This window comes from Dromaius novaehollandiae, chromosome 17 (genome assembly GCF_036370855.1).
Source record: "Dromaius novaehollandiae isolate bDroNov1 chromosome 17, bDroNov1.hap1, whole genome shotgun sequence".
Taxonomy (NCBI): Eukaryota; Metazoa; Chordata; class Aves; order Casuariiformes; family Dromaiidae; genus Dromaius; species Dromaius novaehollandiae.
The window spans coordinates 12,729,905-12,743,541 of record NC_088114.1 but is presented as its reverse complement, the minus strand read 5'-3'; the positions used below and the strand labels follow the sequence as shown (position 1 = coordinate 12,743,541).

Sequence of the window (13,637 nt, the reverse complement as noted above, 5' to 3'; positions counted from 1 at the left end):
TGCGTATTGGTTGTAGTTGCTTTAGTTTTAGCTACCTGATGGGTTTTTTTTTCTTTAGTGCTATATACCTGCAGAGTGTGACTGACTCTGCTTAAGGTGATAGATTTAAGGATGTGTTCTGCTTTTGTGCTGCCTTCTCTTCAGCAGAGAGCTGAAGGGACAGAAGCTGATTTGCAAGAATGAGTTTATGAAAGCAGCTGTTTTTGGTTCCCCAGTGAGTGGGGAGGGTACCAAGTGAACAAGTTGTGTTCAAGTAAGAACAAGCAAGAATCCTTCTTAATGTTTTTCTTTCCATTTTGCCTTCAGACAGGTGCTGCATATATGGAGAGAAAATGCCCGTGCTCTTGTACATGAAGCGAAGGCAGCTACTCGGGCAGATCGGCATTACAGGAGAGTGATCGTGTTAAAGGTAGGGTCTATATAGCAGGTACCAAGGTGTGAGAAGAAATACTAGTTCAGACAGGAGTCAAGTAATGCAATTAGAAGGACCGAAGCTCATAATTTGTCTAAAAGCCACTACTAAGAAAGGTCTAAAAACTTGGAAAGTCCCAACTCTCATTTTAGTTTATCTCAGCAGGCATCTCTGCAGCGAGCTCACGTTCTTTTTTGTTTTTCTGCCCCCCCCCCCCCCCCCCCCCCCCCCCCCAGTTTCCTGGAAGGAAGGGAAAGAAGTACTCTGATGCAGCATGGTAGTAATACCTGTGTGGAGACAGAAAAGAACAACGCCTTGAAAAATGCAGCAGAGACCCCCTGAAATAGTGCTACATTTCATTTGGAGGGAATTTGTACCCCCTTGCTGAGGCTTACATGCGAAATGAGATGGAAATAGTTGTGGTGCCAGGGATGTGGTGTACATTCCTTCCACTTTCGAGGGCATTGCAATGTCAGTCTGCATCCTGTCTCCTGTTTGCATTACATCTTCAGGTATTGCTGCAGTGGAGGGATGCGGCCTCACTACGAGTATGTTATCGTCAGCAGAAGCTGGCAGCTGTGAAGGAGGTCAGAAAGCATTTGGATGTAGGTGAGCTGATGTAGATATTAAATTGTCAAAGGACTCATTTTTTTGTGTATGATCCTGAGAAGGATGTGTCTTAGCAGGGCAGCCTTTTGTTTCATCTGTACAGATGAAATGACTGGATGGATTGTGTATTAATCCTACAGAGGGTGGCCCCATGGAATGGGGAATGACCTGGGACTTCGCGACCTATCGCAGACTTACTATGTGACCTTTGCTTCTCTTGGTTCCCTGCCTACATAATAGATGATAATACTTCCTTCCTCAAAGGAATTTTTCATTACTCATGGTGAAGAGCTCAGGTATCTCTATTTTGAGGGCAGTGCAAGTAATTTTATTGATTATTGCCTCAATCTTTCTCTAATAATTAATATGAAATGGCTCTCCAATTCTGCAAGCATTTTCATGGTATCATTCCCATTCTCAAAGTGAGGAATCTGAAGCACAAAGAGGGCAAATGATTTCCTAAAGCTTAGAAAGAATGTCAGTGGCAGTGGGGAAGACTTGCAAGTCCCAGCTCCCTGTTCATTACCTGAAGTATCAGACTGTTCTTCTTAGTGCTAAGTATTGCCAAAACAATCTGAAAGAGGAGCTAATCTCCTGATACTCCCTGAGATAACTAGTCTCCTGTTAATTTGTGTTCTCCTAACAGTGCGTTTACAGACCCTGTTCCTTCACTGGAAGGAATTCACTGTGGAGTCTCTGATGCTGAGAGCTAAGCAGGACAGGGCAGTGCAGCACCATCAACGGCACCTGCTCCGGAAGTACCTGGTGAATTGGAAGAAATACCATCAGCAGTATACTGCGAAGATGGTGAGAACGATCAACCCCTCCCAGTGATCTGCCAGTGACCACAGGCTGGGAAATTGCTGGTGTGGGGGAGCAGGCCATGTCTTCTGGTGAAGGGGGTGGTAGTGCTGGCTGAGGAGGAGCTTGAGACCCTTGTGCACTGAGGAGGAAGGAGCTGACCTGTGGTCTCGCTTGAAGAATACTGACATAACTAATAGACCTAACAGGAGACGGCAAGCAGGGCTTGCCATGTGTGAGATCGTTTGCTCTGTATGGAGTCTTTGCTGGGCTCCTGGAAATGTGCTAAAGGGGTTACACCACAGAACACTTAGGTATTGAGAGTGCCTGGCCTCAGTAGAGGAAAGGGAAGGAGATAAAGGCTGTTCGGTACCTGTTCTGCTCTCGTAGCATTTGGCTCAGATAAGTGGGGTTTGTCTGAGAGTGACTCACTGTTCTGGTTGCCTGACAGCTCCTACAGAGACAGGGTTATCAGCTAACGACTCGGAGACTTTGCTCTAACTGCTTCTCCTGCTGGAAGAAACGGGTAAGGAATTGTCCCCTGGGGCAAGGATCTAGCTCCTTGTTGATCCTTATCCCTTCTTCTCCTTCATACTCCATTTATACATGGAGAGTACAAAAATGTGTTTAAACATTCTCTGGATTTTTGGTTCCACTAGCACAAGGGAAACCTTGTGTGTACTGGACAAACTGAGTAGGCTGTTCTGTTACTGTTCCCCCAGCACTTCCTCTTTGGTTAATGCTCTGTTTGGCTAGGGTTTTTGGTGCGGGATATGTAAACTCCTAACATGGTTGCTGTGCATTTTTCTTTCTTTTTCTTTTTTTCCTTTCCTTCTCTGATAGCTGGTGCAGCGGCAATGGGAAAAGCAAGAGACAGTGCGAGCGTTGTGGCACTGGTCCCTTTCATTGCAGGGGAAGGTAAGGATGTGGGGGGCAGTTGAGGGGCAGACAAGTGCATTTGGGATCTCTGCAGATCATGTGCAGGTTTGACTGCAATAGGCAAAATGCATGTTGAACATATCTTTCCTTTGATCTTCAGAGTGCTGTATGTCATTTTGGGATGCTGAAAAGCTGTCCCCAAATCCTCTTATCTGATTAAAACATTTGCACACACTTTCCCCATCCAGCCTCAGCTGACTTAAATCCCTGTCCCTTTGCCCTTGTACTGTGGTCCTGCTGGGGCCCTGCCTCTAACTGATGAGTGGAACGGAGTCCGTCCCTGTTTGCAGGGGGAGTGCCTAACCTGGGACTCGTCTCTGTAACACTCTTGTGGCTATCTGCTCTTCATATTGAAGGTGTTTGGTGCTTGGCTGGGATTTGCCCGGGAGCAACAGCGGAAGAAAGATCGCATTGAAAGAGCCGTAGGAGTTCACCGCACTACCCTTCTGAAAGAAGGTGTAACCCGGATCTTGAGATACACCGCTGGCATGAAACAGTTGCGGAGGCGGCTCCAAGCCCAGCACCAGCTGAAGGTGAAAGAGACAAGTGATCGCTTGGAAACATCCAGGGCGCTGCATTGCTCTGGTCTATGGAGGGGAGAGGATCTTGGAGCCCGAAGTCCAAACTCTTGTTTGGATCTGACGTACACTTTTGCCTATGGTTTAAAATAGAACACCTTGTCCTGTCACTCAGCTGGGACTAGAGCCCTTCAGACTGGCGTTGCTAACTGGGGACCTTTCTTAAAGAAGCTATTTGAAAACTGACCCATCCCCGCCATAGAGAATAGAACTGGATGAGACCTGTGCATTTGGGTACGGTCTCTAAACTCTAGGGACTGTGCTAGCACAAAGTATTAAAGGCTGCATCTAATCCTGTCCTAGTTTTAGCACCACTTCCACCTTTGAGTGTGGGCTACGGTGTCACTTCTACATTTGCATATCAGTCTAGCCCTGTGTGTGGAGAGGAAGGTAGGGTTGCTGGTAGTGTTTGTTCTCCTCCTGTTCCTGGGTAGCTCTCCCAGCTTCTTTCCAAGTTTTCAAGGTAGCGGTTGTTCTGTTTGCTAATGTGCAGCCTGCCTCGTTGCAGAAGTGCCTGGTTAATTCTCTTTTTCCAAATGCATGGTGGACCTGCTAATTTAGCATTGAGAGCTGCTATGGCTGTGATGTCATCAGAAATCTCAGTTCCTTTCTGTGGTGTCCTCCTCCCCAGGTGGTATGGTGTTACTTCCTGCTCTCAGTCATCAAATGATCCACTATTTTTTGTGTTTGCAGGCAGCCTACAACCTTCACCAATCAGTGTATCGTTATGCCATGCTCTGGAAACAGAAGGCACTCTACAAGAAATTAAATAAGCCGCCTTCTCTTCTGCCGCCTCTGAAGAAGCAAGTAACGTTTAAGGTGCCTGATGTTAACCCAAGGACAAGAGGATGTTCAGCAGAGGAAGCGCCGCGGCCCTCAAAAAGCAATGATTTACCATTTCTCCTTGCTGCTGGGGACTCAATTCTCAGTGAGCTGTGAGTGTAAAGTTGTAGTCCCTCCTGTGTTTCTCTGGCATTGTAGTTCTTGGGCTCATTTTTATATTTACAGGCTTTCACAGTGACTGCTCTTAGTTCCATGCAGTTTCCCTAACTCTCTTCTGATACTGCACCTTATGTCTGGTATTGCCGAGTTATGCAAGAGCTGCTGCATAATACACACATCTACCCACCAATAATGAAAGAAATCATGACTTTTTACTTCCATATCAGCCATGAGTAGCATCAGCTCACCTAAATACTTTCCAGTAGCACTTTCTTAATACACAACAATGAATTCATGGAGTCTCAGTCATTTGTCAAGGGAGCTGTTATGTAGAGATATGTTTGAAAGATGTGTGGTGACAGGGTTTTTACTGTCAGGAAAGCTCATCTTGCCACAGTGACCTAGAGCTAGCTCTTCTTTTTTTCACTGAACTCGTGTGTAGGTCTGATGAAATGATAAGCACGAAGGTCCTGGCTGTGTAGAAACTGGACTTTCTTCTTGCCCTCCTCCCCCTAGGGAAGCTATTCCTTAAAAATTCTTGTTGATCATGGGGCACTGCAAGGAAGAATCTTCAGTGCAACTTCTCAGCCCAGGACAGGAGTCTTAAGGGGAATTAAGTGATAGCTTCCTGCTTCTTTAAGCTAGCTTATGCTGCCAGAAGAAGTGGTTCTGCCTTATTGTTCAGTTCTGCCCCTTTGACCACTTCTTGTGTTGGTACAGTCATTCATGCAGTGAACCAGATCACAAAACAGATAAAGGTTGAAATTAATATTTAAAAATTATTATTGCATGCAAGGGAAACGTTTCAGGGCAGGGATGAATGAGGGGATATGACTTATAGCTGCAATGCCAGCTTATGCCAATTTAAAATAATCATCAAACTATGGCATTATTGGTCCTGTTTGTTCTTTTCAGAAATGCTCTTCGACAAGCAAGGTTACCGCCACGAAGACCTGACTTCCTTCTGGAATCTCTAGAAAGCAAGGAACTGCTGGGAACTCCTTTTACTAGGTAGAAAATCTTTATTTATTTATTTATTTTAAAGTAGAGACTTAAACTGGGTGTCATGCTATGCTTATCCCCTCAATCCCCTTCACAGTACAGAACATTCAGTAATTACAGGGCACTGTATTGGTTTATACTATCTAAAGGGCATGGTGACCTTAAAAGCTTCAGATTTCTTATAAAGTGGACAAGAATAATGGAACTGTCAAGCTGATTAAATGGCAACCAAGAGCTTTGTTTTATTAGTGAGGAATTTGCAGGGAAAGATGAGGCACATCACTGATTTCCAAAATTTAATAGGCTTAGTTAATAAGCAAAGTTTCTTTTTCTAAGAAAACTGACTCAGAAGTCTGAGTTGTACAGGATGCTTTTTGGCTCATAGATTATATTTGCTCCACAACAGGCTTGGATCTGGATTTAACTAATCTGTGGGGTAGCATTAATAATTCTGCTGACATGCAAGCCAAAATTGAATGTGTCTCTGTCTTGGCTGAATCAAATCTGCAGCTCTGAACGGAGCTACTTTTTTCTGGTTACTTTCCCAAAAGGTCTGTGCTGCTGAATAGTAGCAATACCATTAGTTATGGTAGTGCTTCTTAGCCCTGAAAGTGAGGGAGCTGAAACTGCCCTTGCTATAGAAGCTAAAATTGCTTTTCAAGCAGTTGTTTAGACTGAATGTTTTTTTGTGAAATTATTCTGTAATTAGCTGTCCCTTGTTAGCTTTAGAGAAGGGAAATAGGTATTTCCTGTCAAAAGCTGTCTGTGATTGCTGCTTGCTGCCACTTTCCTCTTCTTGTCCTCAAACCAAAATAAGGCAGGATTTTATCCTTGGGTTGAATTCACAGCTTCTGAAGAAGTTGTTTCAGTCTGGATTAATGTGGAGGGTTTGGAGCAGGGCAGGTGGGAGTAGTGGAAACCTTAACCGGTCTGCTGCTTTTTTCCTTTTTAACTCGTCGTGTTGGTTCTTCAGGGTTTTTTTTTAATTGATGTTTCCCCTGCATAATAAAGCAGCCAATGGGAAAGCTGTTCTAATAGGGTTGCTTTTGTTCCTTTGAACTGCTACTGTTTTACAGCAAGGTCAGTGCAGGTCTGGATGAGGTAGGTTTCCAGCAGTCCTGTGCTAGAATCTGGTACTGTGGGTGATTTAGGGGGCTAGCTAACTCTCAGCAAGGCACAAGCTCCCTCCAGTGTGCGAGGGACTGACAAGATTCTCCCTTTTTAACACTGAAAAGGACAAGAAGAATAGGTTGAAATGTACCGAGACCTTATCCTTTTCTTCCTTTACAGACCAGAGACACCTTTTCAGCAAACAGTTGTGAACAAATGTTCTGCTCAGGCTGGACACTTAATGCTATCAACTCAAATGGAAGAAAGCACCTGCAATCAGCTGTCTCAAGTGGGCAGTGCCACTCACGCCTACCCATCTCTTGTACGTGCTGCTCCCTCCCCTGTACCAGTGTGGACAGATGACGTGCAGCATGCTCTTCAAATCTGTCCAAGGCCAGAGCTGTGGCCTCCTTCATCATTCATGCCCCGAATGAAAGCTGAAGCAGGAAAGGTGAGTTTATTGCTGAGAAAAACTGGAGTACTTACCAGGCTACTGGCAGCACAGACACTGCTCATTGCTGCTTCTTCCCATGACTCCTCAGGGCTGCCCCTTCAGTGAGCGGTTCTTGTTTTGTTCTAGCTGTCATCTTAGATGATGACCAAATTAATTGGCTCTGAATTCATAAAAACTCTTTTCTCTACCACCAGTCCGAAGCAACACTTCATTAATAGGCCAGCCCATGTGTGTTTTGTACTTTAATTCATGCCTTTTTCCTGGTCTTGTTCCCTTCCCAGCAGGATGTTCTTCCTAGCAATTGATTTGAGAGCGCAGCTTCTTCAAAGAGTTCAGAGCAGTTACAGCTGCCAGCCAAACTACAGGAATCTAAGAGCAACTCAGCTTAGTAGCTGTGGCTATGGCTGAAAGTCTCAACAGCAAAATTTAAATTCAGTTCACCTGCAAGTAGGCACTTAGTTTAATCTCTTCTGTTTCATGCAGAACGGGAAGTGCTAACCTTGATGAAAGATCTCTCTCACTGTTCTAAATGAAAGAGCTCCAGTTTCTTGAAATATCACAGAACAAGCAAAGCTGTTGACACAGGCTCGACAACTACAGGGGATGTCTTAGTGGGAGCAGGGCTTAGTAGCTTGGGTTGGGTGCATTCCTGTTTGTAGGGCTCACTCAAAAAAAACCTTTTGAGGAATGAAATAGTGTCATTTGGGCCTTGTAGAGAGGAGGTCAGCCTGTGAATGGTCACACAGAAGCACATTCCCAAGATTCCCAACAGGCCTCTGTGGGGAAGAAATTGCGACCAAACTTGCAGCCACATCTGCTGTCACCTGAAGACTTTGTGGGAAAAGAGAGTCATCAAACTGCAGGTAGGTCCCCAGCTCTAAACTGTAGCAGCTACAGGTCCTCCTCCAATATATGCAAGACTGCAAGGCCAAAACAGTTAACTTCCCAAAATGTCAGGGAGGTAAGGCAGTCCATGTGCCTGCATCTGGAGACAGGAATCAGTCATTCCTTTTGGGGATGGTAGTAGTTTTGTGGACTCTGCTGAACTGGGGGGCTAAAGTCCTGTTCTAGGGATTGAACAATGGGAACTGCTAGGGGTCAGCTTTTTTAGCAAGAACATACTCTAGTGCAGGGGCATTCGTGTACACAAAGCTGAATGTACAGCTGAATTCTCTTTGTGAGAGAAGAATTTACCGAGTAAGGTTCTCTACAACAGTGTTGTAATTGCTGGGGAAATTTAAAGATAGTGTCCAAGCATCTCTCAATATGGTGTTTCTTTCATGAAATATGAGGCCTGAAATTCGCATGTTCCATGGGACCAGAATAACTTACTTGCTTCTAGTGTAGATGTAAAACACTATCATGAATAGGCCAAAACAGCCTCTGTAACACTAAACCATGTGCTGGAGGGTTTCTTACGTTTTCTGGTATGCTTAAACTGAGTCTTGAGAGCTTGTACTTCTCTGTCAAGATCCCTGCCCTCTTGCTGGACCTGATCCTTTGGGTGAACAGGTACATGTCACATGGTGACAAAATGGAAGAGAAGGACTCAGAGGAGGGTTCCATGTTTCCTGTCTATTAATCTGACTTCCCTGAGAAGAATTAAAAATAGATAGGACAGCTGCACTTCCAGTGCTTGTGCCTTGTATCTTCCTTGCAGCTGAAGGAGAAGAAAGGGAGCACAATTCCAGAGGAGAAAGGTTGTTACAAAGACAGCTGGAAGCAGAGCTCCAACATATCCAGCAGCAAATGCAGTACTACTTCAGCAGGAAGCAGGAACTCAAGTATGTTGCAAAGCCCCTTCAGCCCACCTTTCTTCATGCTCTCAACTCAGTAGTGTGCTTTTTTGTGTGTGTTACTTTCAAACCAGTCTGTTTCACAGCAGAGCTGTGAATGAAACAAGTTCTGGAGATTTTGTGCTTTCTCCTTTTAGAGTTCACTCTGGGTGGGAGAGAGTATGCATGTACAACTTCTTCTGTAATCAGCAACTACTTTTGGCTGCTACTGGAGAAAGCATGGCAAAGATGTCACTAGGCATAATCTAAATGCAATACAAATGAACTTGGCAGAGCAACTAAAATTTAGCTTTCAGCTCTTTTATCATGAGGAGCGAAGACTTAGCTTTTCCAACTGTCAATTCCAAAAACTATGGCTAGGGTTTGACAACAGATTATTTCTCCATGAAAATAAGCACAAATTTACAAAAATGCTTGAGAATTGGTCTTGGAGGGGATCCAACTGTGAGGAAAGGAAGAAGTTGGAAACTAGGGGAATAGAACTAGGAGACAGACACCAGCTTTCAAACAGATTTCTCTGCTTTCCAGCATTCCTTTTTGAGTTCTAGCATTTACCGCTTTGAGACAAAAAATTAGGTCCTATTCCAAGTATCAGTTGCAAGTCTAAGTTGCTGAGACTGTTGAGATCCTCCTGGGATAAGCAATCCTTCTAATCCATTTTATCAGGTCCTGTCAGCAGCAGGCACAGATTCTGCAGAAGTGGCTGGAAACAAGCACACAACCGAAGGACCAAGATGGTGTACAAGAAGTACAAGAAGAATTGGATCAGGTGTGTACCTAGCAAACAAACTAAAGTTACTTGAGTGGTCTTAGGCTGAAGGTAGTTGAAACTTGTAATCAGAAAGGGAAGAACTGTAGAGCGTTCTGTTCAACTGCCCAAAGACTGCAATGTAGACGCCTCATTCATTCAGAAATGTGACTGCAGCACCTATATGTTTTTCTAAGGCTAGCCCCAATCTGCACAGCAGGCTTCAGTAGGTTAGTCTCAAGAACCTTTCTGTGGCTTCTCAAGACAGCTTACATACACCGCAGTGACTGCATCTGCAACTGCACTCTCAGTTCCGCACTTTGTACAGCAATGTCTGTGAGTCCTGTATCAGCTAACTGATACTTGACTGGTTATAGCTGACACAATCCTGTCACTTCCTGGTCCTTTATTTAAATGGGATAATACAAAGGCTGTTAGAGCTCATTTAGTCTTCCTCAGTCAAAAAGACTGAAAGCTTTCTTGCTATACAAACAGCTTATGCAATCCTCTTCATTTTCAGTTGGAGATGAGGATCAACACTCTCACCAAAGCACAACTAAAAGAGAGACATCACGTACAGAAGTTGGTTGCCCGTCTCCACGATATTCACATTGCTCTGGATATATAATTCTGCTGAATCAATCTTCCAGCTTGCGGGTAGGAATGTCTGCTCAGTTTTGGCCTCTTTTGTAGTGGAGGGGGAGGGGAAATGGAAAAAATTTATACCTTCTCTTCATCCATGTATGTCATTTTTATTTTATAAGTTAACTTAAATTTTTGCTTGTTTGTAATTTTTTTTAACCATACCTGGTTTAAAAAAACAAACCAAACCGGAGCTAAGCTTATCTCATGCTGCACTCACAATATCTGGTTTAGGTGCCCCTGACATTTCAGAAAGGTAAGCAACACTGATAAGACTCTTTATTTCAAAATGTTTGCAATTAAATGAGTTAATGTCAGTAAGTCATACACTTTGACATACAAAAATACCGTGCTACTGATACAGTTGAAGAATTAAATGGATTCTCCATGCAGGAGAAATTCACAGCATTATCAGTACCCTCCAGGAACTTTGCTTCCACTTCCAGGGCCCATTGGTGATTACTGCCTAACAACTACTGTTTGTTAATCAACTAGTTCTGCACAGTATTAAGACCATCACAAAAACAGCCATCTGCATGCTGAATCCTCTCCTTTCCCTTAGATTCCTATTAGAGCAAATATCAGGCAATCTATTCTCCATTACTAGGCTAACAGTGGCCTTCAGATACTGCAGATGATGATGCTGAGTAGCAAGTAATTAAAGCTTAAAGTTGCTTTGGCTGTGTCAGGTGCCATAGGCCCCAGTGGAGAAGGTGGAAGTTATTCATTCTTTTCTCTGATCCACTGGAACAAATTTGTTTTCTACTATTAACATGTCTTTGAAGTTGAAGCAAGAGACTAGTTACAGCTTTAACCTGTGGGGTTGATGTTTCCCTTTGTATTTCTCACTCTCAAATGTTTTTTAAAAAGTGTACATTTCTGGAACCTGTATATACTTATATACTACTGCAGGAGTTAACTTGCTAATACCAAGAAGTTTAACAGAATAGGTGGCTGAGAGCCACTTCAAGCTTTTCAAACTCCTCCCCATGTAATGTGAGGAAACATTGACTCTTGGAGCCAAACGAATAATTTCCTGCTTGCCACCCAAACAGCCACCATCATCTTAAAGCCACAGCTGGACTACATCACTAGATGCAGTTTATCGTCCCTTCTTTCCTGATGACAAGCTAAGCATACAGGACTTAGCAAACTGGACATTTGTACAACAAAATCATATTCTATTTTCTGCAGTGCATACAAAGGAGAAATTTTTCTTTAGGAGATCAGAGCTGGTCAAAGCCTACCATCTCCCTGAAGCAGCAGAAAAAACACCCAAGGCTCAAGCAAGGAAATAGTATGAGAAATCTTTCAGAGATCAGAAAGGCAGGTTTCATAAGCACATCCATTCCCACAAGCTTGGGGCAGCAAAGTCAGTTCTAAGTGTTGGAGAGCCTGGACTCAAAATAGAGTTTATTTTCTAAGAACAACTGATACATTGCTTTAAAAATGAAATCCTCCTCTTCACTTCGGCACTAATTTCTGTCAATGCCATTTAGTGCCATGCTCAACAGATCCAAGGTGTTGTTGTTTGTTACAACTTTTCTTGACGTGAAGTTGCAAAGAGGCGCTGAAGCTCTGCTGTAGGATGAAGCTTCAGAGTAGCTTTCAGCCCCCAGCACATTCCTAATATTAAGTATGAGGGCAGATGTCAGAACAGGTGTGGCTTTTTACATTTAGAGTAAGATAAATAGTTGCCAGCCCATTATAGGATGGCCAGGCTAATGCACGTGGCAGGCAACTTTAGATTGCTTCAAAGGACTGTAATGTTTTAATACACAGTCAGTGCATATGGCATTTCATTCCGTGCAAATAAAAATTGGTCCTTAAGAATCTGAATCTGTTCTTTAAATAGAGGAATTAATTTGTCAAGAATTCAGTGACCAAGCAACAATTAAGAAAGATACATAGCGGAAAGTAAAAACCTATTTTGGCTGCCATCTTGTTGCATCACAGAAGATAAACATCCTCTCTACCTTCCCACCCTTAATCCTGTTGTTATTTTGTCACAACCTTGTTTTTTCACTCATAAGGATTTTGTTTGTAAGGCCTGGAATGGCAAAATAAAACCATGGATTAAGGGTAGGACACATCGATCTGTCTGCTACTATTAAAAAAAAAAAAAATCCCAAGATGACCAGTTTCATCATATGGAATGTAGACACAGTGTTTTCAGGTTTAAAATACAGTGCAAAGTCCATTTTTAAAAAGACAACATCAGGTAAAAGAACTAAAGTTGTCTAATAATAGAAAACAAACTGGATGAGTCTAATCTATTGTACTGATGTTATCTGTTATGCATGTTGCTTAGTTTGGACTGTAAAGCCATACTAGCCAATTTACCTTTGGCTCCCTGTGCATTCACAGGCTGCCTTTTATTTAAGAACTTTTGAGGATTGTTTTAAAACAGAAATGAGAACACATTCTCAACTCACGGTCTGTCAACCAGATACTACAAATCTGAGGCACAAGGTCTGAATCAACCTGTCAATGTCCCTTTAAATACAGCTAATCTCTACCTCCACCCTTCCCCATTGCACCTGCAGAGCCTAGGAAGGCTTAAAAGGGACTTACAGGCTCTGAGAACATAATTATCCTGTGGCACATTAAGGGGGAGAACATGAAAGACTGCAGGCACAGGGTGGGACTGAAACCTCCCTGGTCAACATTTTTAAAGGCAGCTGTACCTGATACATATATGGATCATCTGATTCTTTCTCTGCATTCAGCAGCAGTATGTAAATATAGGGCAAATACTCCCAAGTCTAACACAGCAATGACATCTGTTTTCCTCACCCAGGTCCTGCTGAGTGATACATACTTGTTAAATGAAACATTCAGCGGTGTGATCGAGTTCCTTTGTACATAAAACCTTCTTGCTGTGATAGTTTCTATAGAGAGCCCAGTGCCTCTCCAAAGCGGATTTTCTGTCCGGCCTTGAGGTGGAATTTGAAGTCCTTGGGTGCCTCGAAGATTAGTACAATAGTGGAGCCTAAGTTAAATTCCCCTAAATGTTCTCCTTTCCTCATGGGGATTCCCTCCTTGTTGTTGTTGGATATGAAGCTGAAGTCATTGTAGGAACCTTTCGAGTAACTTGGACTGTTGGTATGCAAGTCCTGTACAGAGAACGAAGAAACCATTACTGAAAGATTACAGCACTCTATATTCATTACCACAGCTCTAAACTGTGGGTGTCCAGGCATTTTCAATGCGCAAGCTTACAAGTCAAGAGCACAATAGGAATATTAAAAAGAGTCTATACTGCAGATGACTGTTTAAATTAGTCATGTTTTAATTAATCATATATTAGCAGTCAGTGCAGAACACCAATATAGTGGAACTTACCTGAGTTTCAGGGTATTAAGATTTTTTTTTAATTCTTTCATTATACTTTACCAACCCTAACCTTCAAAGAGGAAGGTACCTACTACCATCTTACTCACCTGGTCAAAGTAGATACGAATAGAGCCCACATTTGTTGCTCCTACGGCTGTTAAAGAGAAAAAGCCATGTTTCCAGTCACCTGTAAGGACAACACGTTCGTTGTGGCAGAAGAGTTCCTTGATCCAGCGAGCAACCCCAGGATTCACAGACATCAGAGAGC

The 13,637-nt window shown here is 43.1% G+C and overlaps 2 protein-coding genes across 17 annotated transcripts in view; one reads left to right on the top strand and one right to left on the bottom strand.

Moving 5' to 3' along the window:
• Positions 1–13,637, top strand: part of SFI1 (SFI1 centrin binding protein) — a 62,167-nt gene that overhangs the window by 22,979 nt on the left and 25,551 nt on the right. For 9 of the 12 annotated variants that reach the window (XM_064522239.1, XM_064522237.1, XM_064522235.1 and 6 more), the window contains 13 exons: positions 307–409; positions 925–1,021; positions 1,668–1,828; positions 2,274–2,348; positions 2,666–2,740; positions 3,118–3,294; positions 4,033–4,274; positions 5,197–5,292; positions 6,574–6,844; positions 7,563–7,710; positions 8,508–8,631; positions 9,310–9,412; positions 9,912–13,299. In XM_064522239.1, coding sequence (XP_064378309.1) covers positions 307–409; positions 925–1,021; positions 1,668–1,828; positions 2,274–2,348; positions 2,666–2,740; positions 3,118–3,294; positions 4,033–4,274; positions 5,197–5,292; positions 6,574–6,844; positions 7,563–7,710; positions 8,508–8,631; positions 9,310–9,412; positions 9,912–10,019 — 1,780 coding nt within the window. In that variant the 3' untranslated portion in view covers positions 10,020–13,299. Of the gene's footprint in view, positions 1–306; positions 410–924; positions 1,022–1,667; positions 1,829–2,273; positions 2,349–2,665; positions 2,741–3,117; positions 3,295–4,032; positions 4,275–5,196; positions 5,293–6,573; positions 6,845–7,562; positions 7,711–8,507; positions 8,632–9,309; positions 9,413–9,911; positions 13,300–13,637 lie in introns of those variants that run through there. The other 3 variants (XR_010392079.1, XR_010392080.1, XM_064522240.1) reach the window with 2 other exon arrangements.
• PISD (phosphatidylserine decarboxylase) overlaps positions 10,295–13,637 on the bottom strand; it is a 31,120-nt gene continuing 27,777 nt past the window's right edge. For all 5 annotated transcript variants that reach the window (XM_064522248.1, XM_026119171.2, XM_064522247.1 and 2 more), the window contains 2 exons: positions 13,477–13,637; positions 10,295–13,149 (listed from right to left, as the gene is read on the bottom strand). In XM_064522248.1, the coding sequence (XP_064378318.1) occupies positions 12,925–13,149; positions 13,477–13,637 (386 nt within the window). In that variant the 3' untranslated portion in view covers positions 10,295–12,924. The remainder of the gene's footprint in view (positions 13,150–13,476) is intronic.